The sequence below is a fragment of the Eschrichtius robustus genome, chromosome 1, assembly GCF_028021215.1.
Source record: "Eschrichtius robustus isolate mEscRob2 chromosome 1, mEscRob2.pri, whole genome shotgun sequence".
NCBI classification, from domain to species: domain Eukaryota; kingdom Metazoa; phylum Chordata; class Mammalia; order Artiodactyla; family Eschrichtiidae; genus Eschrichtius; species Eschrichtius robustus.
Window position 1 is genome coordinate 14,146,893 of NC_090824.1, and position 18,681 is coordinate 14,165,573.

General features: G+C 43.4%; 1 protein-coding gene across 13 annotated transcripts in view; it reads right to left on the reverse strand.

Annotated features, from left to right (window-relative positions):
* The window catches only part of TDP1 (tyrosyl-DNA phosphodiesterase 1), a 75,258-nt gene that overhangs the window by 55,751 nt on the left and 826 nt on the right, over positions 1 to 18,681 (reverse strand). For 11 of the 13 annotated variants that reach the window (XR_011073665.1, XM_068541647.1, XM_068541656.1 and 8 more), the window contains exons 2-6: positions 14,191 to 14,747; positions 10,789 to 10,832; positions 9,551 to 9,606; positions 6,823 to 6,919; positions 1,466 to 1,500 (exon numbers count right to left, since the gene is read on the reverse strand). Coding sequence is in view for 12 of the 13 variants with exons in the window: in XM_068541647.1 (XP_068397748.1) it covers positions 1,466 to 1,500; positions 6,823 to 6,919; positions 9,551 to 9,606; positions 10,789 to 10,832; positions 14,191 to 14,737 (779 nt within the window). In the remaining variant the exon portion in view is untranslated. Of the gene's footprint in view, positions 1 to 1,465; positions 1,501 to 6,822; positions 6,920 to 9,550; positions 9,607 to 10,788; positions 10,833 to 14,190; positions 14,748 to 14,870; positions 14,896 to 18,455; positions 18,566 to 18,681 lie in introns of those variants that run through there. The other 2 variants (XM_068541665.1, XM_068541674.1) reach the window with 2 other exon arrangements.

The window sequence follows — 18,681 nt, forward strand, 5'->3', positions numbered from 1 at the left end:
GAAACGCTGGCTGCGGGCACAGAACGTGTGCCCTGCACAGGAATCCCGCACTGCAGGTCTAGCAAATCATGCCCAGGATCCAAAACAGGGCTTGCGGAATGTATTCTGAAATCAGTAAGGTATTTAGGCTAGGGTTCCAGCTAAGGGTGGGGGACAAGGACCCATCTGGTGCGACACTTTACTGGCAGAATCTCTACCCAGGACGGCTGACTACTGCCGCCCATCAGCGTCTCCCACGGTGGTGCAGCTACAGGAGCCCAAGATGCTGACTCAGCCTATTCAGTGCTATTTTGTATCCTTTGCTGAAATTAGCATTCTGTGAGCTCTGTGCCTGATACTCCAGCTAGGTAGGTGCTTGAGGTCACTCTCAACAACCCTCCATTACACCAAAGTTACCAATTAGGGGTGGTTGGTAAATGCAGCAACATTTACACAACAGCACCTAAAACCAGATAATGTATGCTTGATAGGTATCCTTTCACAAAGTGGCTCAGTGCTTGCTGCTCTGGTTCCTTTCTGGAGACAGACTGGCAAAATATAGCTTTAAGCTTACAAAGAGAATGATGAACATATGCCCTCGTTTTTGGCGTAATATCAGGAAAACAGTGGTCACTTCAAGACTCGGGGCAAACACTTCCTCCCATGAGATTCCTTGTTGCCTTAGGGACAGATACCCAAAGGGACATGCCTGAAGCAGCAGGCTACCTGTTTCCACTGCTGGTCTAGAAGAAAGATAAGGCTTTGTCACACTCTTTTGAGTGTGACATATTTCTAGGGACATACGATTTACAAAAATACTGAAATCGAGGCAACCATGTCTTATTCTTTTCTCAGCTAGAGAACAATTACGTAAAAGGGCTCCATAAAACAGTAAGACTCAAATAAAACAGGAGTCAAGCTGATATGTATCAAGTAGGAAGTAAGAGAAAAGTTTCTCCTGTCTGTCGTTGGCAATGTCTCAGAAATTATCCTCAGAGAATTTTCTGAGATGTCTTGAAGCAGGGACACGTACCAGCCTCTCAAGATGACAACTTCTTGTGAAAGTTTTTCTTTCAATCACAGCACAGAGTTGACCCAACAATATTCTATTTGATGCAACTCAGAATCTTATAAAATTCACAAGACCTTCTTTAAAGTAGTGGAATCCATAGGCATGTGACTACCGCACGTACAATCATGCGTAACCGCGGACCACAATCTATCCCCCTCAGTCGGCTATAATGAACGCCCTCAAGAGAAAGCAGAAACTGCATCACAGATTCAGACTTTAATGTCCAGAGCCAGAGTCCTGGTACTTGGTCTTAAGGCTGTTCAGAAACAACTCCTTTTCCTCTGCTTCCTAACTGACAGCTTTTCCCCCAGCAAAATCATCACATGTGAGTCCCTCTAAGGGCGATTTCTGAAGAGCATCCTTTGACATATTAAACTCATATCCTCCCTCCCCCATTTCATAAAAATTGCTTACGTGTGGTGTGTTCCAAATGCAATATCCAACTTTGCCTAGGATAAAAAAGAGGTCAAGTTACTTGTTTTTTAAAAACTCAATAATACCCCTATCTATTGAAAATTAAATTAGAAAAGATTCAGGTCAACTTTTTTTTGCTTTTAAAGTTTTTACTGCCCTCTAGTGGACAAGCCCTTGATCGCCAAAACAGCTTTTATTTTTTAATTTTTTTTAAACATTTTTATTGGAGTATAATTGCCTCACAATGGTGTGTTAGTTTCTGCTTTATAACAAAGTGAATCAGTTATACATATACATATATCCCCATATCTCTTCCCTCTTGCGTCTCCCTCCCTCCCACCCTCCCTATCCCATCCTTCTAGCTGGTCACAAGCACCGAGCTGATCTCCCTGTGCTATGTGACTGCTTCCCACTAGCTATCTATTTTACATTTGGTAGTGTATGTATGTCCGTGCCACCCTCTCACTTTGTCCCAGCTTACCCTTCCCCCTCCCTGTGTCCTCCTCAAGTCCATTCTCTAGTAGGTCTGCGTCTTTATTCCCATCTTGCCCCTAGGTTCTTCATGACCTTTTTTTTTTTTTTTTTTTTAGATTCCATATATATGTGTTAGCATATGGTATTTGTTTTTCTCTATCTGACTTACTTCACTCTGTATGACAGACTCTAGGTCCATCCACCTCACTACAAATAACTCAGTTTCGTTTCTTTTTATGGCTGAGTAATATTCCATTGTATATATGTGCCACATCTTCCTTATCCACTCATCTGTCGATGGACTTTGGTTGCTTCCATGTCCTGGCTATTGTAAATAGAGCCGCAATGAACACTGTGGTACATGACTCTTTTTGAATTATGGTTTTCTCAGGGTATATGCCCAGCAGTGGGATTGCTGGGTCATATGGTAGTTCTGTTTTTAGTTTTTTAAGGAACCTCCATACTGTTCTCCATAGTGGCTATATCAATTTACATTCCCACCAACAGTGTATGAGGGTTCCCTTTTCTCTACACCCTCTCCAGCATTTATTGTTTGTAGATTCAAAACAGCTTTTAGAATAGCATCCAGTGAGGTTCATTTTTTAAAAAACAACTTCTTTTTTGTTACCCAAAATGATTCAATACATATTGCATTTTTAATTACAGTAATTAGAAGTGAGAAGCCTAATTGCTTTAGATGCCAGAAAACTAGTAAAAACAAATGAGACTCTACGCAACGTTTTAAAATTAGATATTTGGCTTATACAGAAATACACACAAAAAGTTTTCAAAGCATATTTAAAAGAAACATTGAAAGTGGTGGCAGTATTGAGACATTATGATGTTAAAAGTTTTCTCACATTTATAACATAGAAGATGCTGAAAATAAATATATTAAATCCATTTTTCATGTTTTAAAATGATACCTTTACAAACAAATGGGGGGGTGGGGTAGGTGGGGAAGTAAAACATTTTATCTCACATCCAGTATAGCAAGACCTTGGTTAGGCCTCAAGATGAAAAAGTTAAAATAAATAGAGATGTCAAGAATAGCTTACCAGCTAGGAATTCTGTGTATGGACACAAATCCTATCTTCACAACTATGTATGACTTCGGAAAATACTTGAATCTCTATGCCTCATCTTTCTACTCTTTGAAATGAGGGTACTGTTAGGAGATTCAGGGAGTTGTTAGGAATAAATGAGAAAAGTACACATAGAATGCTTAGGAAAAGGAGCTGCACGGGGTAAGCACTCTACAAATGGAAGCAAGTGCTATTAAAATCAAAGAGCCCCCCTGCCCACTCTCTACAGATGGGCCTGTCTGCTGGGGGAAGCAATGGGCAACTGGAATACACAGGTGAGGATGACATAGCTCCTGTCTTGGGGATGCTCACGGACAGGTGGCCAAGTTCACTACCCTTGTAAACTCAGTGTTCGGGCTGCTCACAGACTGGCACGCGTTTGCGTGGTCTGCCCACAGAAGAGTGAGCAGGAAAGTGCATTTCATGTCTTTCTTTTAAAAAAAATTAACGCAATGTTGTGTTAGTTTCAGGTGTACAGCAAAGTGATTCAGTTATATTGATACATATATATCTCTATTCTTTTTCAGATTCTTTTCCCTTATAGGTTACTACAAAATACTGAGTATAGTTCCCTGTGCCACAGAGTAGTTCCTTGTTGGTTATCTATTTTATATATAGTAGTGTGTATATGTTAATCCCAGTATTTCACGTCTTTAAATTACAAAATTAGAATGAAGACTGTCACTCTGTAAATTGATATTTAGCTCAGAAAAAGCAATGGTCAAAAAACTTGGCTTCTGAGTTTAGTTCTGCGATTTGTTGTGTGCTTTTGGGCAAGTCTAAGCACAAAAGCAAGGATGATAATAATTGCAATAGATAATATTTAATGGGTGCTTCTTTTTGGCAAATGCACCAAATTCTTTGCCCAATAACCCTATGAGATACAGTATTAGTAATTCATTTTAAAGATGAAGAAATGAGGCTTTAAGTGGTTAAGTGATGGGCCCAGAATGACACAGCTAGCGGGCAGAGAGCTGGGACAGAACCCAGGAAGTCTGAACCTGGACCACCAGGTGTGCAAAATGGGAAAACTGTCAGCATCCACTTATTCTTTGACTTAACGTGACCCAGCTTAGTCAAATGACGCTATGTTGCTAAAAGAAATTCAAAAATTCATTTTAAAGACAAGATATAGGGCTTCCCTGGTGGTGCAGTGGTTGAGAGTCTGCCTGCCAGTGCAGGGGACACAGGTTCGAGCGCTGGTCTGGGAAGATCCCATATGCCGCGGAGCAGCTGGGCCCGTGAGCCACAACTACTGAGCCTGCGCGTCTGGAGCCTGTGCTCCACAAGAGAGGCCACGATAGTGAGAGGCCCGCGCATCGCGATGAAGAGCGGCCCCCACTTGCCGCCACTAGAGAAAGGCCTCGCACAGAAACGAAGACCCAACACAGCCATAAATAAATAAATAAATAAAAATAAAGGAATTCCTTTAAAAAAAAAAAAAAACAGACAAGGTATAAAGGTATTTCAATAAGTCAGGATGGGGCCATCACCATGTCCCTCAGACTAGAGCTGGGAGCTTACGGAGGCTCTTCCCACGAGGTCTGGAAGACAGGGCTCGTTATACCCTCTAGTGGCTTGCCTGAAGCATATGCCACTAGGCCTGCCACCACCTCTTCTAAACTTTTCAGGACATTTGAAAAACACTTTGTATTTCCATTGATTTTATCTCTGGTTTTCAGGATTCCCGTGTTATTTTATTTTCTGCCCACTATTAGTCTGATAAGTGCTATCCTATTGCAGTTTAACCTCTTCTGTCTTTGGAAACAAATGCAAAACAAGGGGATTTTAGGCAACTGCTAAGCAAAGGCATATCTTGTGTAGAAGGTGAGCTGCAAACAGGATGGGTAAAGAGATGGAATAATTTAAAACTCCAACTACATAAAGTACAGTGAGTTACATCACAGGAAAAATGTTGTGAGACGGGTTTAAAATTGATCAGGTTGAGATTTCTCACTGTTTTAATCTTTAAAAAAATACGCATACACACATAGATAATATTCTATAGCTAGAAGAAGTGATAAAACGTGAGTTGGAGTTCTCTTACCTTGTATGGATGGAGGAAAAAGGACGTTAGAAGGAAAATGGAAAAGAAAAATAATTAGGTTCTATGTAATTCACTCTTGTCTCTGTACTCCAAGAGCAGAAATCCTGAGCCAATTTCACTAAGCTATTGGCCAGGAGAGAAAAGGGCCATGAAAGAATCATTCATCAAGCTGCTCATGAATGGACTGACCGACTTGCTCAAATAGGAAAAGGTGAATATTACACCAGCCACTTCAGAACCACCACAGGAAGGAAATCATAAATGTAAACATTTTCTGAATTCCATGCTACCCCCTTGCCTCCCCTCCCCGCCCAGTTTGCCTGCTTCTTACACAAAATGCCACACATAAAAAGATCCTTTCAGATGTGGAGTCTAGAACAATGAGTCCTAAGGAAACTCCAAGACTCACTGGTCACACCGTATTTCCATGAACTGACTGGAAAGTAGTATCAGGACAAAATTATGGGAATATATAAAGAAACAGCCTTTTCTTCGCCTCTTCTCTGCTTTGGTCCCAGCAAACCAAGCCTGTTATGAGACCACTTAACGCCCCTCATCAGACTAGGACCACATGCAGCATACAACTCGCGAGGTAGTTTTCTAACAGGTCTGCTTCTGATCTATGGGTCTCTCCAGTATTGAGTGGTTCTTGTGCAAAAGAACTAAGGGCTATGGGTGAAATGTCAATGGCAGCTAATGTAAGTTGGATAAGTTGTCACAATAAAAACTACCAGTTTTAAGCTGCCTTCAGAGAAAGAAACTGCCGCTGAATTGAATCCAAAAAACCTGCTCAATAATGCTGAAACCTCCGTTTCCACAGGAACGTGGACAAAATAGATACAACCAGAGGGGTGGCAGGTTGGGGAAAGATAGGGAACCCTTGATATACCAGGTACAACTGAAGAAAGTGAACGCTTGAACCTGAATGAGAAAACTAGGGGGACAAAACAGATGACTTCAGATACAAGAATCACTGACACGTGCAAGGAGGAGACTTAGTCTATGTGGCTCCAGAGAGGGAAAATTAGGACCAACGTAGAAGGCAGAGGAAGAAGATTGTGTGTGTCAACCTGGCTAGGCCATAGCACCCAGATATTTGGTCAGATGTTGCCGTGAAGGTATTTTCTGAGGAGATTAACATTTCAATCAGTGGACTTCGAGTAAAGGAGATTATCCTCCAGAATGTTTGTGAGCCTCAGTCAGTCTGTTGAAAAGTGGAAAAGAAATTAAAAAAAGCCTGATTCCCTGCAGGAAGGGGGAATGAGGCTGCAGTCGGTCTTTGGCCTCAAACTGCAACATCAGTGCTTCTTGGGGTCTCCAGCCTGCCCTGCAGATTTTGGACTTGCCACCCTCCACAATCACATGAGCCAGTTCTTTGAAAATAAATCTCTCTCTACACACAGACACACACACAGACAGACGCACACAGACAGACACACACAGACAGACACACACACAGACACACACACACACACAGACAGACACACACACACCCATTGGTTCTGTTTCTCTGGAGAACCCTGACTAATTACAGAGATATCAGGTTAACATAAAGGAAAATCTTTCAACCATGAGGGCTACCCACAATAGGATGAGCTACCTCAGGAAGCGTTTAAGCCAAGGCTGGGCAGATGTCTGTGGGTGACGCTGGAGAGAGGATTCCCGCATTAGGTGGGTGGATAGACTCAAGGTCTCAATTTCCTTCCAACTCTCAGACTAAGCATGATCTCGAAGGGCAATGAGTGGCTTACCTGGCAGAGGGCAATGTTTTCATAAGGCTTTGCCTGGGCATGTAGGTGAGCCTTTGCTTCGCGTTTCTCGCCATGCACGAGCAGGACTGGTTTCTTCCTGAAAAAGGGATCAGGAGTATTTAAAATCCATCATTCATGAAGCTGAACTGGCGCCCAGTTAAGGGTCGCTGACCACCGACATCTGTTTCTGGCCTGTGTGGTGACTGAGTACGGGGCCAGCACAGGACAGTGACCGATTAACCTTCGGTAACTGGTTACCTTTATAATGGAGGCCCGTGGCCTGAGCCTGAAGCTCTGCTGTGACCTGGAGGGGCTGTGACTCAAGAAAGTCCTCGAGTAATTATCTTCTTTGGTCCTAAAGGGCACATCCTCAGCTCTGTGTTAATATGTTTAAATTCAGATAGACTAAAAGATATACAGTCATCGTTATCTAGTATGATGCCCTTTTCTTTCCCTTCTCTTGGCCCAAACAGTAGACCCTTCCTCACTAGCCGTATGTTAAACCCCTACTGTGAGCAAGGTCCTGCACCAGATGCCCAGGATACAAGTGAAGGGGCCCAGGCCCACAGCATGTAGTTTCACTAATAGGTGGTGATATTTCAATGAAACAGAGCCGAATGCACATTGAAAATGCCCTATTTTTAAATTCAAAAGGACAATATAAAAACATTCTACAGGAATAGATTAAAAAGGCTTTTAAAGGAACCATGATCTACTCTGGTTAATTCAAAGCGAGATAATCCTTAGAAATCAATATAGCTTTATAAGCTCTCCCAACAGAACAAAAATTGGATTTTTCTCCAACAAGCAATCAAGCAAGATGAACAACTTCCACAATTATCAATCACATGCAGAATGATTCTCTGCCACACACGAAGGGACAACACTCAACTAAAAAGAAACAGGACAGAAAAGGCACGTCCAGGACGGATCCCTAACCCCTAAGCCCAATAGTTTTATTCTAACATGTTAGGTAAAATAAAACTAAGAAACACACCTTCCCGGTTTGTTTCTATTTGGAAAAAATTTTCTATTTTACAACTAGAGACACACTACAGAGAATAATGTAAGAGATAATCATGCATCTGTTACCTAGAAACAATTCCTGTTATCAGATTATCAGGTCTTTTTAAAAAATAAAAGATTAAACATTATTGACAGAAGCTGAAGTCCTCATTAATCACTTCAGATTTACTGGTGTTCTAAAAACTATCACAAAACGGCAGTGTGATGGTTAATTTTGTGTGTCAACTTCATTGGGCCAAGGGTGTCCAGATAAAACATGACTTCTGGGTGTGTCTGTGAGGGTGCTTGCGGAGGAGATGACCGTTTGAATCGGTGGCTCAACAAAGCAGATCGCCCTCCCTAATGTGGGTGGGCATCATCCAATACTTTGAATAGGGTGGTGAAATTATTCTCTCTCTTGTTTAAGCCACTGTTATTTGTACTTTTCTGTTACATGCAGCTAAAACTAATCTTACGTGTCACAGGTCAAATATGAGCCCTTGAGTGCCAAAGCTGCTTGGGAAATTTCAACAGTATTTTATCTATTATTATTATTTTTGGCTGTGCCTCGTGGCTTGCAGGATCTTAGTTCCCCAACCAGGGATTGAACCTGGGCCACAGCAATGAAAGCACCGAGTACTAACCACTGGACTGCCAGGGAACTCCCAGCATTTTATCTATTATTAATAATGAAGGTTCTGGGGCCTTCCCTGGTGGCGCAGTGGTTGAGAGTCTGCCTGCCAATGCAGGGGACGCGGGTTCGAGCCCTGGTCTGGGAGGATCCCACATGCCGCGGAGCGACTAGGCCCGTGAGCCACAATTACTGAGCCTGTGCGTCTGGAGCCTGTGCTCCGCAACAAGAGAGGCCACGATAATGAGAGGCCTGCGCACCGCGATGAAGAGTGGCCCCCACTTGCCACAACTAGAGAAAGCCCTCGCACAGAAACGAAGACCCAACACAGCCATAAATAAATAAATTAATTAATAAACCCAAAATTAAAAAAAAAAAAAAAAAAAAAGTAAGCTGAAATATAAAAAAAAAAAAATAATGAAGGTTCCCACAATCTGATGTGCTAAATGCACCATGGACTTTGAGGACCCTGACAACCATTTTCCTGCATGTGTATTCCTCCACCTTACTTGCTGTTATGGGATTCTGCCACGTCAATGTGTTAGAAATGGGACAGGTGGCATGTCACCGTGGGATGCCATATTTATTTGGTTTGCACTGCCTACTATGAGGCAGACAGACTGAAAACCCATCACTTCCATAATCTGGGTAAGGGAAGGCCCTATGACCCCTGCATTAACTCCTAAGCTACATGAAAAATCACTTGTGAAACAAGAGAGTCTCGAAAAAAGAACAGCATTGATGTGCCCAGTGAAGCATGGCATGCTTACAGGTCGAGAACGCAGGTGGCAGTGACCTTTTCCTTCATACTAACATTGGACCTAAAATTCTTTTATTTGGGTTGAAATTTGTCCTAATCTACTTCTGGACAGAACAGAAGGACACGCTAAAATCTGTATTAGGAAGGCTTGTGATTAGTTAGAATATATCAAAAAATGCTGTCTTCCCAGTATAACGTAACGTTTTTATGATTTCAATAGTTCCAAAAGAAATATTCAAAGAAGATGCACGGCAGCTGCCTGAGAAACAGAAATCGTGTGTTTTAAGGCTGCATTACAGTTAGGACGTCATCCATCTCTCCGTGGAACTCACCTGAACTCTGGTGGATACTGTTTTACGAGCCAGTCCACATCAAAGCAGTAGTTAAACTGGATGGGGGGAAGAAAAGAAGTCACGGGCAATTCAGAAAAGCAGTCTATAAGGAGAAGTGTTTGGTTATTGAATTCAAAGAAACTCTAATGATGAACTACATATATTATGTATAAACATGGACAATTTGCTACAATACTCATAAACAAACCTAAAATACATCTTGAAGGGAATATACCATTCAAAGGTTCTGAATTAGTGCAGGAGTGGCTGAGAAAACAGAAAATTACCTCTGCATGCTTTGGCAGCATTTGTATTTGTAAATTGAGTCTTTTTACATTATTTCTAAGAGTCCTCTGATTAATGGGGCTTATAAATTTATCCCTTTCCCCCTAGATGATTATAAAAAGGACTTTTGGAAAAGAACATTTCCTTTCAGCCTAACTTATGAGCTAGCTTTGTAAACAGGCATCTGCGACTGGACATTCACTAGGCTTATGACAATTACATCTTGATTACGGGTTCTGGACTAGACTTACCCACGGGGGTCCTCCCCAGGCCTGGGTAATCCCTGGACGTCCTCCTGGACATACTGACTCAATCTAGCCAGGAGAACACACACAAATTCACCCCACGTTCCATCTGGGGACCAGGATTCCCGCCGCCAAGCAGAACATGGAGCACACAGAAAGCTTTGCCTTCTTGAGGCACAAGACCTTGTTCTATTTGCTGGAGAGCCTGGCACATTAAGGTGATTTATCAATGCAAAGGGACCAGCTCTGTCAAGCAGGAGAGCTGCCAATCAAACACGTCAATCAAACATGCAGATGTACCCACATCCATAACTTCTACTCACTTCTCTTTGGAGGGTGTAGGAAATTTCTCATTTACTTCTCTAAATCAAATCAAACTTGACATGGCCTTCACCTCTCTACCCACACTCCCAGGGAGTTACACCAGAGTCCTGTGAGATTATTAGTGTCCCAAAGAGAAGTCCCTCAGGTTGGAATTTCCAGAGTGACTTCCTGGCCAGTCCTTATGGCCCAATCGAGAGTCAGAAGCCCCAGTGATCGTGCATCCACGTTCCAGGCTGATGGATCCCACAGCTGCGGCGTTTGGTGCCAGCCTCCAGGTAAGTGCCATCTCAGGGACCCTGCACAGGACTGGCCCACAGGTCCCCCTGCTCACTTTCTTACAGAGTTATTTGCCCCTTCCGTCCAAAGAAAAAACTGTAAACTCACCTGAGCTGAAGAAACAAGTGTCCCAAATAGAGGAGATAAAATATCTGGGGAGACAAAACATTTATATCTAATTCATATTTTTGATAAAGACTATCTAGTAATAATAATCACAACTGACCTATTAAATAGTCACTGATGAGAATCTGGCTTAGAAAATGATGCACTGAAAAGGTACTACAAGGCTAGACTCTAATGTTCCATAAAATTCAAGAGAAAATTTCCCTGGGCTATTTAATAATATTTATTATGTATCAGTATTATTTAACCAAACATAATGCAAAATCAAGATCTACAACTTCAGTACTGGCTGACTGGGCAATTTTACAAACTGCCAATAAGGACAATAATAACGATGTGTGTCCTTCCTCTTTTCATATCTCTTAATTTTTTACCTCCTTCAAGTACTCATTAAAGTCTCTCGCCAGGAAACCTCCCCAGTCTGGGACTAGCAAGACAGCTCTCTGGAGCCTGAGGGCTCTTGCTTCCCATGGAGGGAGGGCAGAGGCCCCCCGCAGCTCCAAGCTCATATTTCTAGCACCCAGGTCATCTCTAAGGAGGGCCCACCTTGCACCCACTCAGGCTTGACTTCAGAGAAAACAGAAAGCCACGTCTCTACACCCTGAGAGGAAGCACACAACCCTCATCGCCACCACCGATCATAACAGCCTCACTTGGACAGGACCCTTCGGGTGCCAGGCCCTGTCCTGGTACTTTCTACGTGTTAACTCTCACTCCTCGCAGCCATTTTCTGTCCGTGGGGGTCTGTCGTTCCCATGTTGTAGATGGGGAGTCTCTCCTTAGGGGGCCGCGCGTGGCAACACAGCTGGGGACAGGCACGGTCGGGACGTGAACACAGACAGTCTGGCTCCAGCACTTCCGCTCTAACCACCAAGCCAACCCTGAGGGTTCAGACTGGGCTCGTTCACTTATTTGACCCATATTTATTGAGTGCCTCCTGTCTTCCAGACATAGAGATAAATGCCAGAGCACAAAGATTTTAAAAGAACGAAAAAGTCCTCTAAGGAAGCCCCTACCTTAAAGGGAGAGTTGCACAATCAAGAGAGAAACTGCAACGTGGTGCCCCCATTTTGCCCCCACTGCCGCTCCTCTTTCTACCTTTCTAAATTGTATCCATTTTTCAAGGCCCATCTGAGGTTCCTCTTCCTCCATGAGATCTTCTAAACAACCTACAATTATGGCCTTTGCTGGAGTGGTACACCAAACGCTTAAGAGCATGCATTCTGGTGCTGGAATGCCTGGATTCAAATCCCAGTTCTACCGCCTACCAGCTCTATGACCTTGGGCAGGTTATTTAACTTCTCTGCAGATCGGTCACCTATCCGAGCAGGACAAATGTAACATCTACTCATAAGGCTGTTTCGAGGATTAAAGGAGATAATCTCTATAAAAGCTCCTATCACGTTACCTCTCCTTCTTCCATATCTTGGTGCTAATAGCCAGTCTTTATCACTTTATTATATACAGCAAAACCTTGCATAGTTCTCTATTTCCTGTTTCAATCTCTCTCAAATAAAATGAAACACTGAGATCTACCTTGTATTTCTGCAAAGCACCTAGACATTTGCAAAAAGGAAAAATAAACATCTTGTAGAATTAAACTCTTTATAGTATGGAATTAAATATACCAACATTTATACATCACATAAGATGTAATTATACATTGGATATATAATTAAAACACTATTAACAGTGAACACAATCTGTTCTTGAATGTGGGCAAGAAAGGTAATGTGAAATAAGGGTGACAACGTTTATTTTGTGTATCTGCCATGTGAATATACTGTGCCGGGCACTTCATGTGTTATCTCCCTTTTTTCTGAATCCCCAGTTTAAAGGTGAGTGAACTGAAATTTTGAAGAATGTTAGGTCCTTTGTTAATTACCAACACAGCAAGCAGGTGGTGAGGCTGGGATTCAGGTCCTGTGTCTGGGATTCTAGGGGCCCTGCCGTTCTCTCAAAGGAAACCCTTGTTTCCTCTCTGCAGGCAAAGTTTTTGGCACCAAGTGCAGGGGGGCGGGGGGGGGGGGGCGTTCCCACACAGACTGATCCTCCACGGACACCAGCTGCGCGTCCTACAACTGAATTCAATTCTGACACCATCCACCCGGAGGTGGCATCAGACCCCACTGGACTGCCCCCACCTCAGATGCCAGTCACAGGCCCAGACCCCCTGTGCTTCTGACCGACCGGCTATAAATTGGGGGTTGCCACCATCCCCTCCGCGGGCTCGATAATTTGCTGCAAGGCCTCACAGAACTCGGAAAATCACTTTCCTCGCTAGATTACCAGCTTATTATAAAAGGATACAACTCAGAAACAGCCAGATGAAGAGATGCACAGGGCGAGGTAGGGGGGACGGGGTGTGGCCGTGCCCTCTGCAGGTGCGTCATGGCCCGGCACCTCCTCCTCCGCACCAACCTGGAGGCTCTGTGAACCCTTCTGGTGAGGGGTCTTTTATGGAGGCTTCATTACACAGGCAAGACTGACTAAATCAGTGGCCCTTAGCGGTGAACTCGACCTCCAGCCCCCCTGCCCTCCCCGGAGGTGGGAGTTAGGGCGGAGAGTTCCAGCTTTAATCACCAGGCTGGTTCCCCAGGCAACCAGCACCCCCCTTCCTAGGGGCTTTCCCAAAGTCATCGCATTAACATACACTCCACTCCAGTGTGGCTGAAAGGGGCTTGTTAGGAATAACAAAAGATGCTCCTTTCACCTTTCATTACCTTGGAGCTATTTCAGGAACCTGGGACACAAACCAAAACCAAACCCCAACTATAAACGGAGTGAAGACCAAATATCTGTATACATCACAATATGACACAGATACTCCCTGAGGACTAACCACAGCAACCAAAACTCAGGGCACTCTTGTTTTGCTTCTGCGCCAGGAAGTAAAACCAGGCTTTCAAGCAACGGTTCTCAAACCTGATTGGGCTTGTTAATGGAGACTGCAGGGCCGGGCTCCCAGAGTCTGGCGCTGGGAATCTGAAGAAGCGCCTGAGAATTTGCATGTTCAACAGGCTCCAGGTGGCGCCCACACTGCCGGTCCAGGGACCAGAGAGAACTATTGCTGTCAAGGGCTGGCTACTTGGTTAATTAAGTGTCAGCGACCAAGTTTAACCTTTAAATTACAAGTTAAGTAATTCTAAGCACTGTGCAAGGGGTGCCAACAGGTTGACCTACAGGGCTCTGGGAGACACCCGCTGGCTTCCTGACCTAAGCAAACAGTTTGCTGTCCAACGAATGCGTCTGCTTGTCAAAATGGGTTTTTTTTCCCCCTGACAGAAGTTCAGAGGGTTCTTAGCGATCCCTTCTAGGCTGCCCTCCTGTTTTTCGAGGGGGGAGCCCCACAAGTGCAGCTCCCGGGCCCCCGGCTTCACTCACCCCTGATGTGGAGGGCTCCCAAGTTATACTTTGGCTTAATTCCGGAGACTCTAGTGAGGTAAAATTGGAAGGGGTTCCCTTTATCCAGCATGTCCCAGATGTCCTGGCCTTCCCCTGACGTTTCAAGCCCGTGGCCGGCCGAGGGGCTGTGATGCCCAGCTCCCGGGACAGCACCATCTCTGGGAGAAGGGAGGCCTTTCTCCTCTTTGACCCCCGTGTCCTTAGCCCGCTGCTGCTGCGTCTCTGGTGGCAGCTCATCCTCACTGCTGGACAGATGCCAGCCCAGGTCCTCCTGGGAACCGCCCTTCTGCCTTTTGGGAGGTGAAGCTTCTGAAACGGAGTCTGCGTTGCTGAATTTCACGGGTGCGATCTTCCTCCTGTGGGCAGCTTTCCGAGCCTCGGAACAGGTGTACTTTGGCTCACTGGCTGCTCCCTGCTCAGCGTGCGGGAGAAAACAGGTAGATGGCTCGTCCGGTCTTGGCTTTTCCTCCTCGCTTTCATCACTACTGGATATCGTCCACCTCCCATAACTGCCTTCCTGAGACATTATATTTCCTCTGGAAATGAAAGGTGGAAATTTCGTTATTTCCCATCCACCAGGCCACCGGCACACTCATTCTCTTGCTCTCAAATTCCGTGTCCTGAGCTTCTAGGACACGTACAGCACACCTGACACTTACCAGATGCCAAGACGTGTCACTAACATCAGCTGCTCTGTAGGTGTTCATGGCACATCACCACAATCTGCCATGAGAACTTGGCAAATAAAGTGATGGCGAAAATCCTGCTTACCTCTGCTTCTCTCCCTTTGTCTTTCCACCTAGACCTTGTTCCTAAATGCCTGAGGAAATGGACTTGAGCCAAAGTCCAAAACAAAAATGCCCACTCTTAGCCCTGAAGCTTCCAACAGGTGTTTGGGGTTAAGGTCAGTTTAAGGAATTTCAGGTCAAATTGGAATTTATCACCTATTCCTCACCCAGGTATGGGAGCCCAAAGGACTTCAGGGACTACTTCTTACTCCCCCAAGATAAGCTACTTACCATAAAGCTTAACAACATCCTCAAAACAGTATCAAATGATCAATTCTATATATACATTATCTAGGGACGCTTCCATGAGTACCCAACTGACTTAATGATTATCTAATCCTAAATCAAACCACAAAAACCTGCAGAGAAAGAACTTGTACTAAAGCAAAACGTTACTTTGTTTTTTAAACCACATAGTTTAACTTCCACTTTCTTGCTCTCAAAAGAGGAAAATAGATGAAACTTTTGCTTTTCTTACCTCCAAAATGTCACCAATTCAAGGGTAAAGGGCTATCTAAGTAGATTTCCCAAATAACTAAAGAACAGTTCCTTAGTGTGATTAAAAAAAACAAAAAAAATACACTTTAGTACAAGACCCAGAGGAAAATTACAGGACTCAAGAGTCTGTGCTCAGATTGTGGACAGAGCGTCTACATGTTTGCTCTAGAGCGTAAGCAGGACCTGTTATGAGTGCAGATATAGGACAGACTGCAGCATGACCCCCACTCCTTAAAAAAGGCTAAATTCTGCACTGAAAGACTTGCAAATGAATATACTTTCATTTTTCAAGCTAAAAAGTATATATTTTTAAGGTATCTATCACTTTGCACAACTTCTCACCTTTTTCAATTAATGACCAAGTCAGATAAAGTTTCTCCTGTAAATTACACATTTCAAGAAGCTTTTAAGCAGACTGCATCTAGACAATAATTTGACTCATTCTTCATGGCTCAGGGTCACTATTAAGCCAACCTGGCATGGACAGTGTTTTGCAGCCACAGCTGTAGGGACCACAGATGGATGGAGACACTTGCTCCTGTAACAGGGGCCCTACACTCTGTCTAGGTCTTGTTTTCTAAAAGTTCTCTGTCCTTTCCCCCTGTGTTCAGCCCACTTCTAGAGGCTGTTTGAACTCTGAGTAGGTTTTTCCCCCTAAATTGTTTCTAATCCGGTAAGGGTTAAGACACCAGATAATCAAGCTTGTTGGAACTGTATTGTTACAGTTTACAGGATCTGAGAACCAGGTTTTCCCATGAAAGAGGTTAAGACAGACTTACTACTTAACACCTACTTAAACAGCTCAGTTTTTTGTTTGTTTTGACTGGTTTTTTAAAACTTAAGTTCCTTTAGTGTTCTAGACTCTGGAGACTGCTATCACAATTCACTATGAAGGAGCCATTTTGTCAGGTAGTTTGCAACTGAAAAATTATTTAAGAACAAAAGAACCATCTTTGGAAAAACTACTCTGCTGTAAGCTCTAGCTTTCACTGAATTCTAAACCAGCTCTAAAGCTAGGCACTGCGTAATAGAATCTTCGACTGAGATTCCTCAGGCTGTTCTCCCTAGATTCCTGCCCCATCCTAAAGCAAAGAGAGGGTCTCAGAGTTTTTAGGTGAAAAAAGGGTTCAGCTCCCAGCCTGAGAAAAGGAGATGTATACAGACCTCTTAGAGGTCACCACCACCCCTCTTCCCAGATCAATTACGTATAAATAAAATGGAATTCAAAAATCCTGAGAACTCTGAAAGGAAAATATTTATTCGTCTTTAGTGACTGTGTGAGCTATTTAGGAGACTTCTAATTTTTTCAGTTTTATCATTATCTACACTTTCTAGAACCACATGTGGGGTGGAGGAGGGGAGGAGGACAGAGAATTCCCTCCAAAAAAGGACAAGTGGGTAAAAAATAAAGCTTTGAAAAAGACATTTCCTAGAGAAAAAAAGTTTTTGTCTGCTCTATACATGGTTTAAATTTTGGATCTGCTCACAATCTAAAATGTGCCTGAGATTATTTACCAATTAAAGGCAAAAAAACCTTTGTAATATGCTAATAAAACTGTAACAAATCATTAAGCCTAGCAGGTTACCAGCCTCTCTATGCAGTCAAGGCACTTAGCCTGTTGAAGGGGAGCTGTTGGTAAACACCAAGATTAACCAGCAACTGATTCTACTTTGGAGGACTGCATCTGGTCTCGGGATCAGAATTTCATCTCTCTCTCACAAAGGCCCAGACTCTCTGCATTCTCAGACAGCTTTCATACTCAAGTCATATAGCTTTACAAGGACAGAACCTAAGTGTTTTCCTTCAATTGTTTGTTCACGGTTTGTCTTCCCTGGGCAGTGCCTCGCACAGCACAGGTTTAACACCACACTCTGGGTAAGTGGTGACACCAGGATCAGAATTTCAACACAGGTGGGCTGACTCTGAGATCTGACATTCAGTGGGTCAGCAAAGTGCAGTATCTCCCAAAGCGGAGGTGACTGGGACCTGACATTAACTAACATTACATTATGAAAGTACCTCCCTTTCCCACTCCAATCCAATGTCTCAGTTCAATCAAGGAGAAAGCTGTTTGTTGAAATGTCTCTATTCCTGCTTTTGAACAAATAACGGACTTTGGGCTCTTCTGCAGGCAGTAACACTTCGGTTTAACATCAACAGAAGGTATCTTATGGCTCCATTACATTTACAATAACTGAAGTTTACTTCTTAAAGATAGTGTTTATGTAAAAGTGGGTTCAAATGAAAATATTAAGCAAATAGTAGTACAGATGCTGACAGTGAGACAAAACTGGGGAGGAAGCAACCGCCCACATTACTGAAATTTGGCAAACACTGCGTTAAGCTACAATGCCAAGGAGGGTAAAAATCTAAAGAAATTCTACCACCAGATGCCAACTCATAACATTAGAGTGTCTATTAGACACTAAAAAAAAAATCTGTGGATGCAAATGGATACTCCTCTTAAAGCTGCTAGCTCCTCCTCTCCCCCTACCATCCCAGACCCAGCTGGGCTATTTCTTTTACGCTTCCAGCTGACCCTTCTTATAGAGCTTGCAGACCATCAGGAAGGCATGGGAGTCAATCTCAACTGAGGCCAGCTGTGGCCAGTAGTGGGCAAATATGACTCCAATTTCAAACCCAGTCATTACTAGCTGGTAAATGTGCACTTAGGCAAGTTACTTAACTACTGAGCCTCAACTTCCTCCTCTGTAAATGGGTGTCATACCTACCTCCCAGAGTATGTTCATTAGAAAAATATTTATTGAGCAGCTACTATGTGCCAAGCCCTGGGAATAAGAAATTAACAACATAGAAACAATTTGTCCTAGAAAAGCTTATATTTCAAGGAGAAAGCAACAGATGGACACAAACGAAAATAACCAAAAAAGCCAAGATATCTTTACAGATATTCATTATATTTTACAGGTATGAGAGAGTAACAGGGATGCCCTTACCTTAGACTATCCTGAATTTAACATTTAAGTGAGCTCTGAAGGATGAAAAGGAATCAGCCAAATAAAAGTGGGGGAGGGAAAGAAGAGTATTCCAAGTGAGGGAACCCAACCTGCAAAGACCAGAACAAGGTTGTAGTAACTCCAAAAACAGACAGAAAGATTTGGGTAAGGAAGACAGGTAGGTGGTCCAGGATGAAGGGGGTGGGCAGGAGTAAGTTAAAGATCC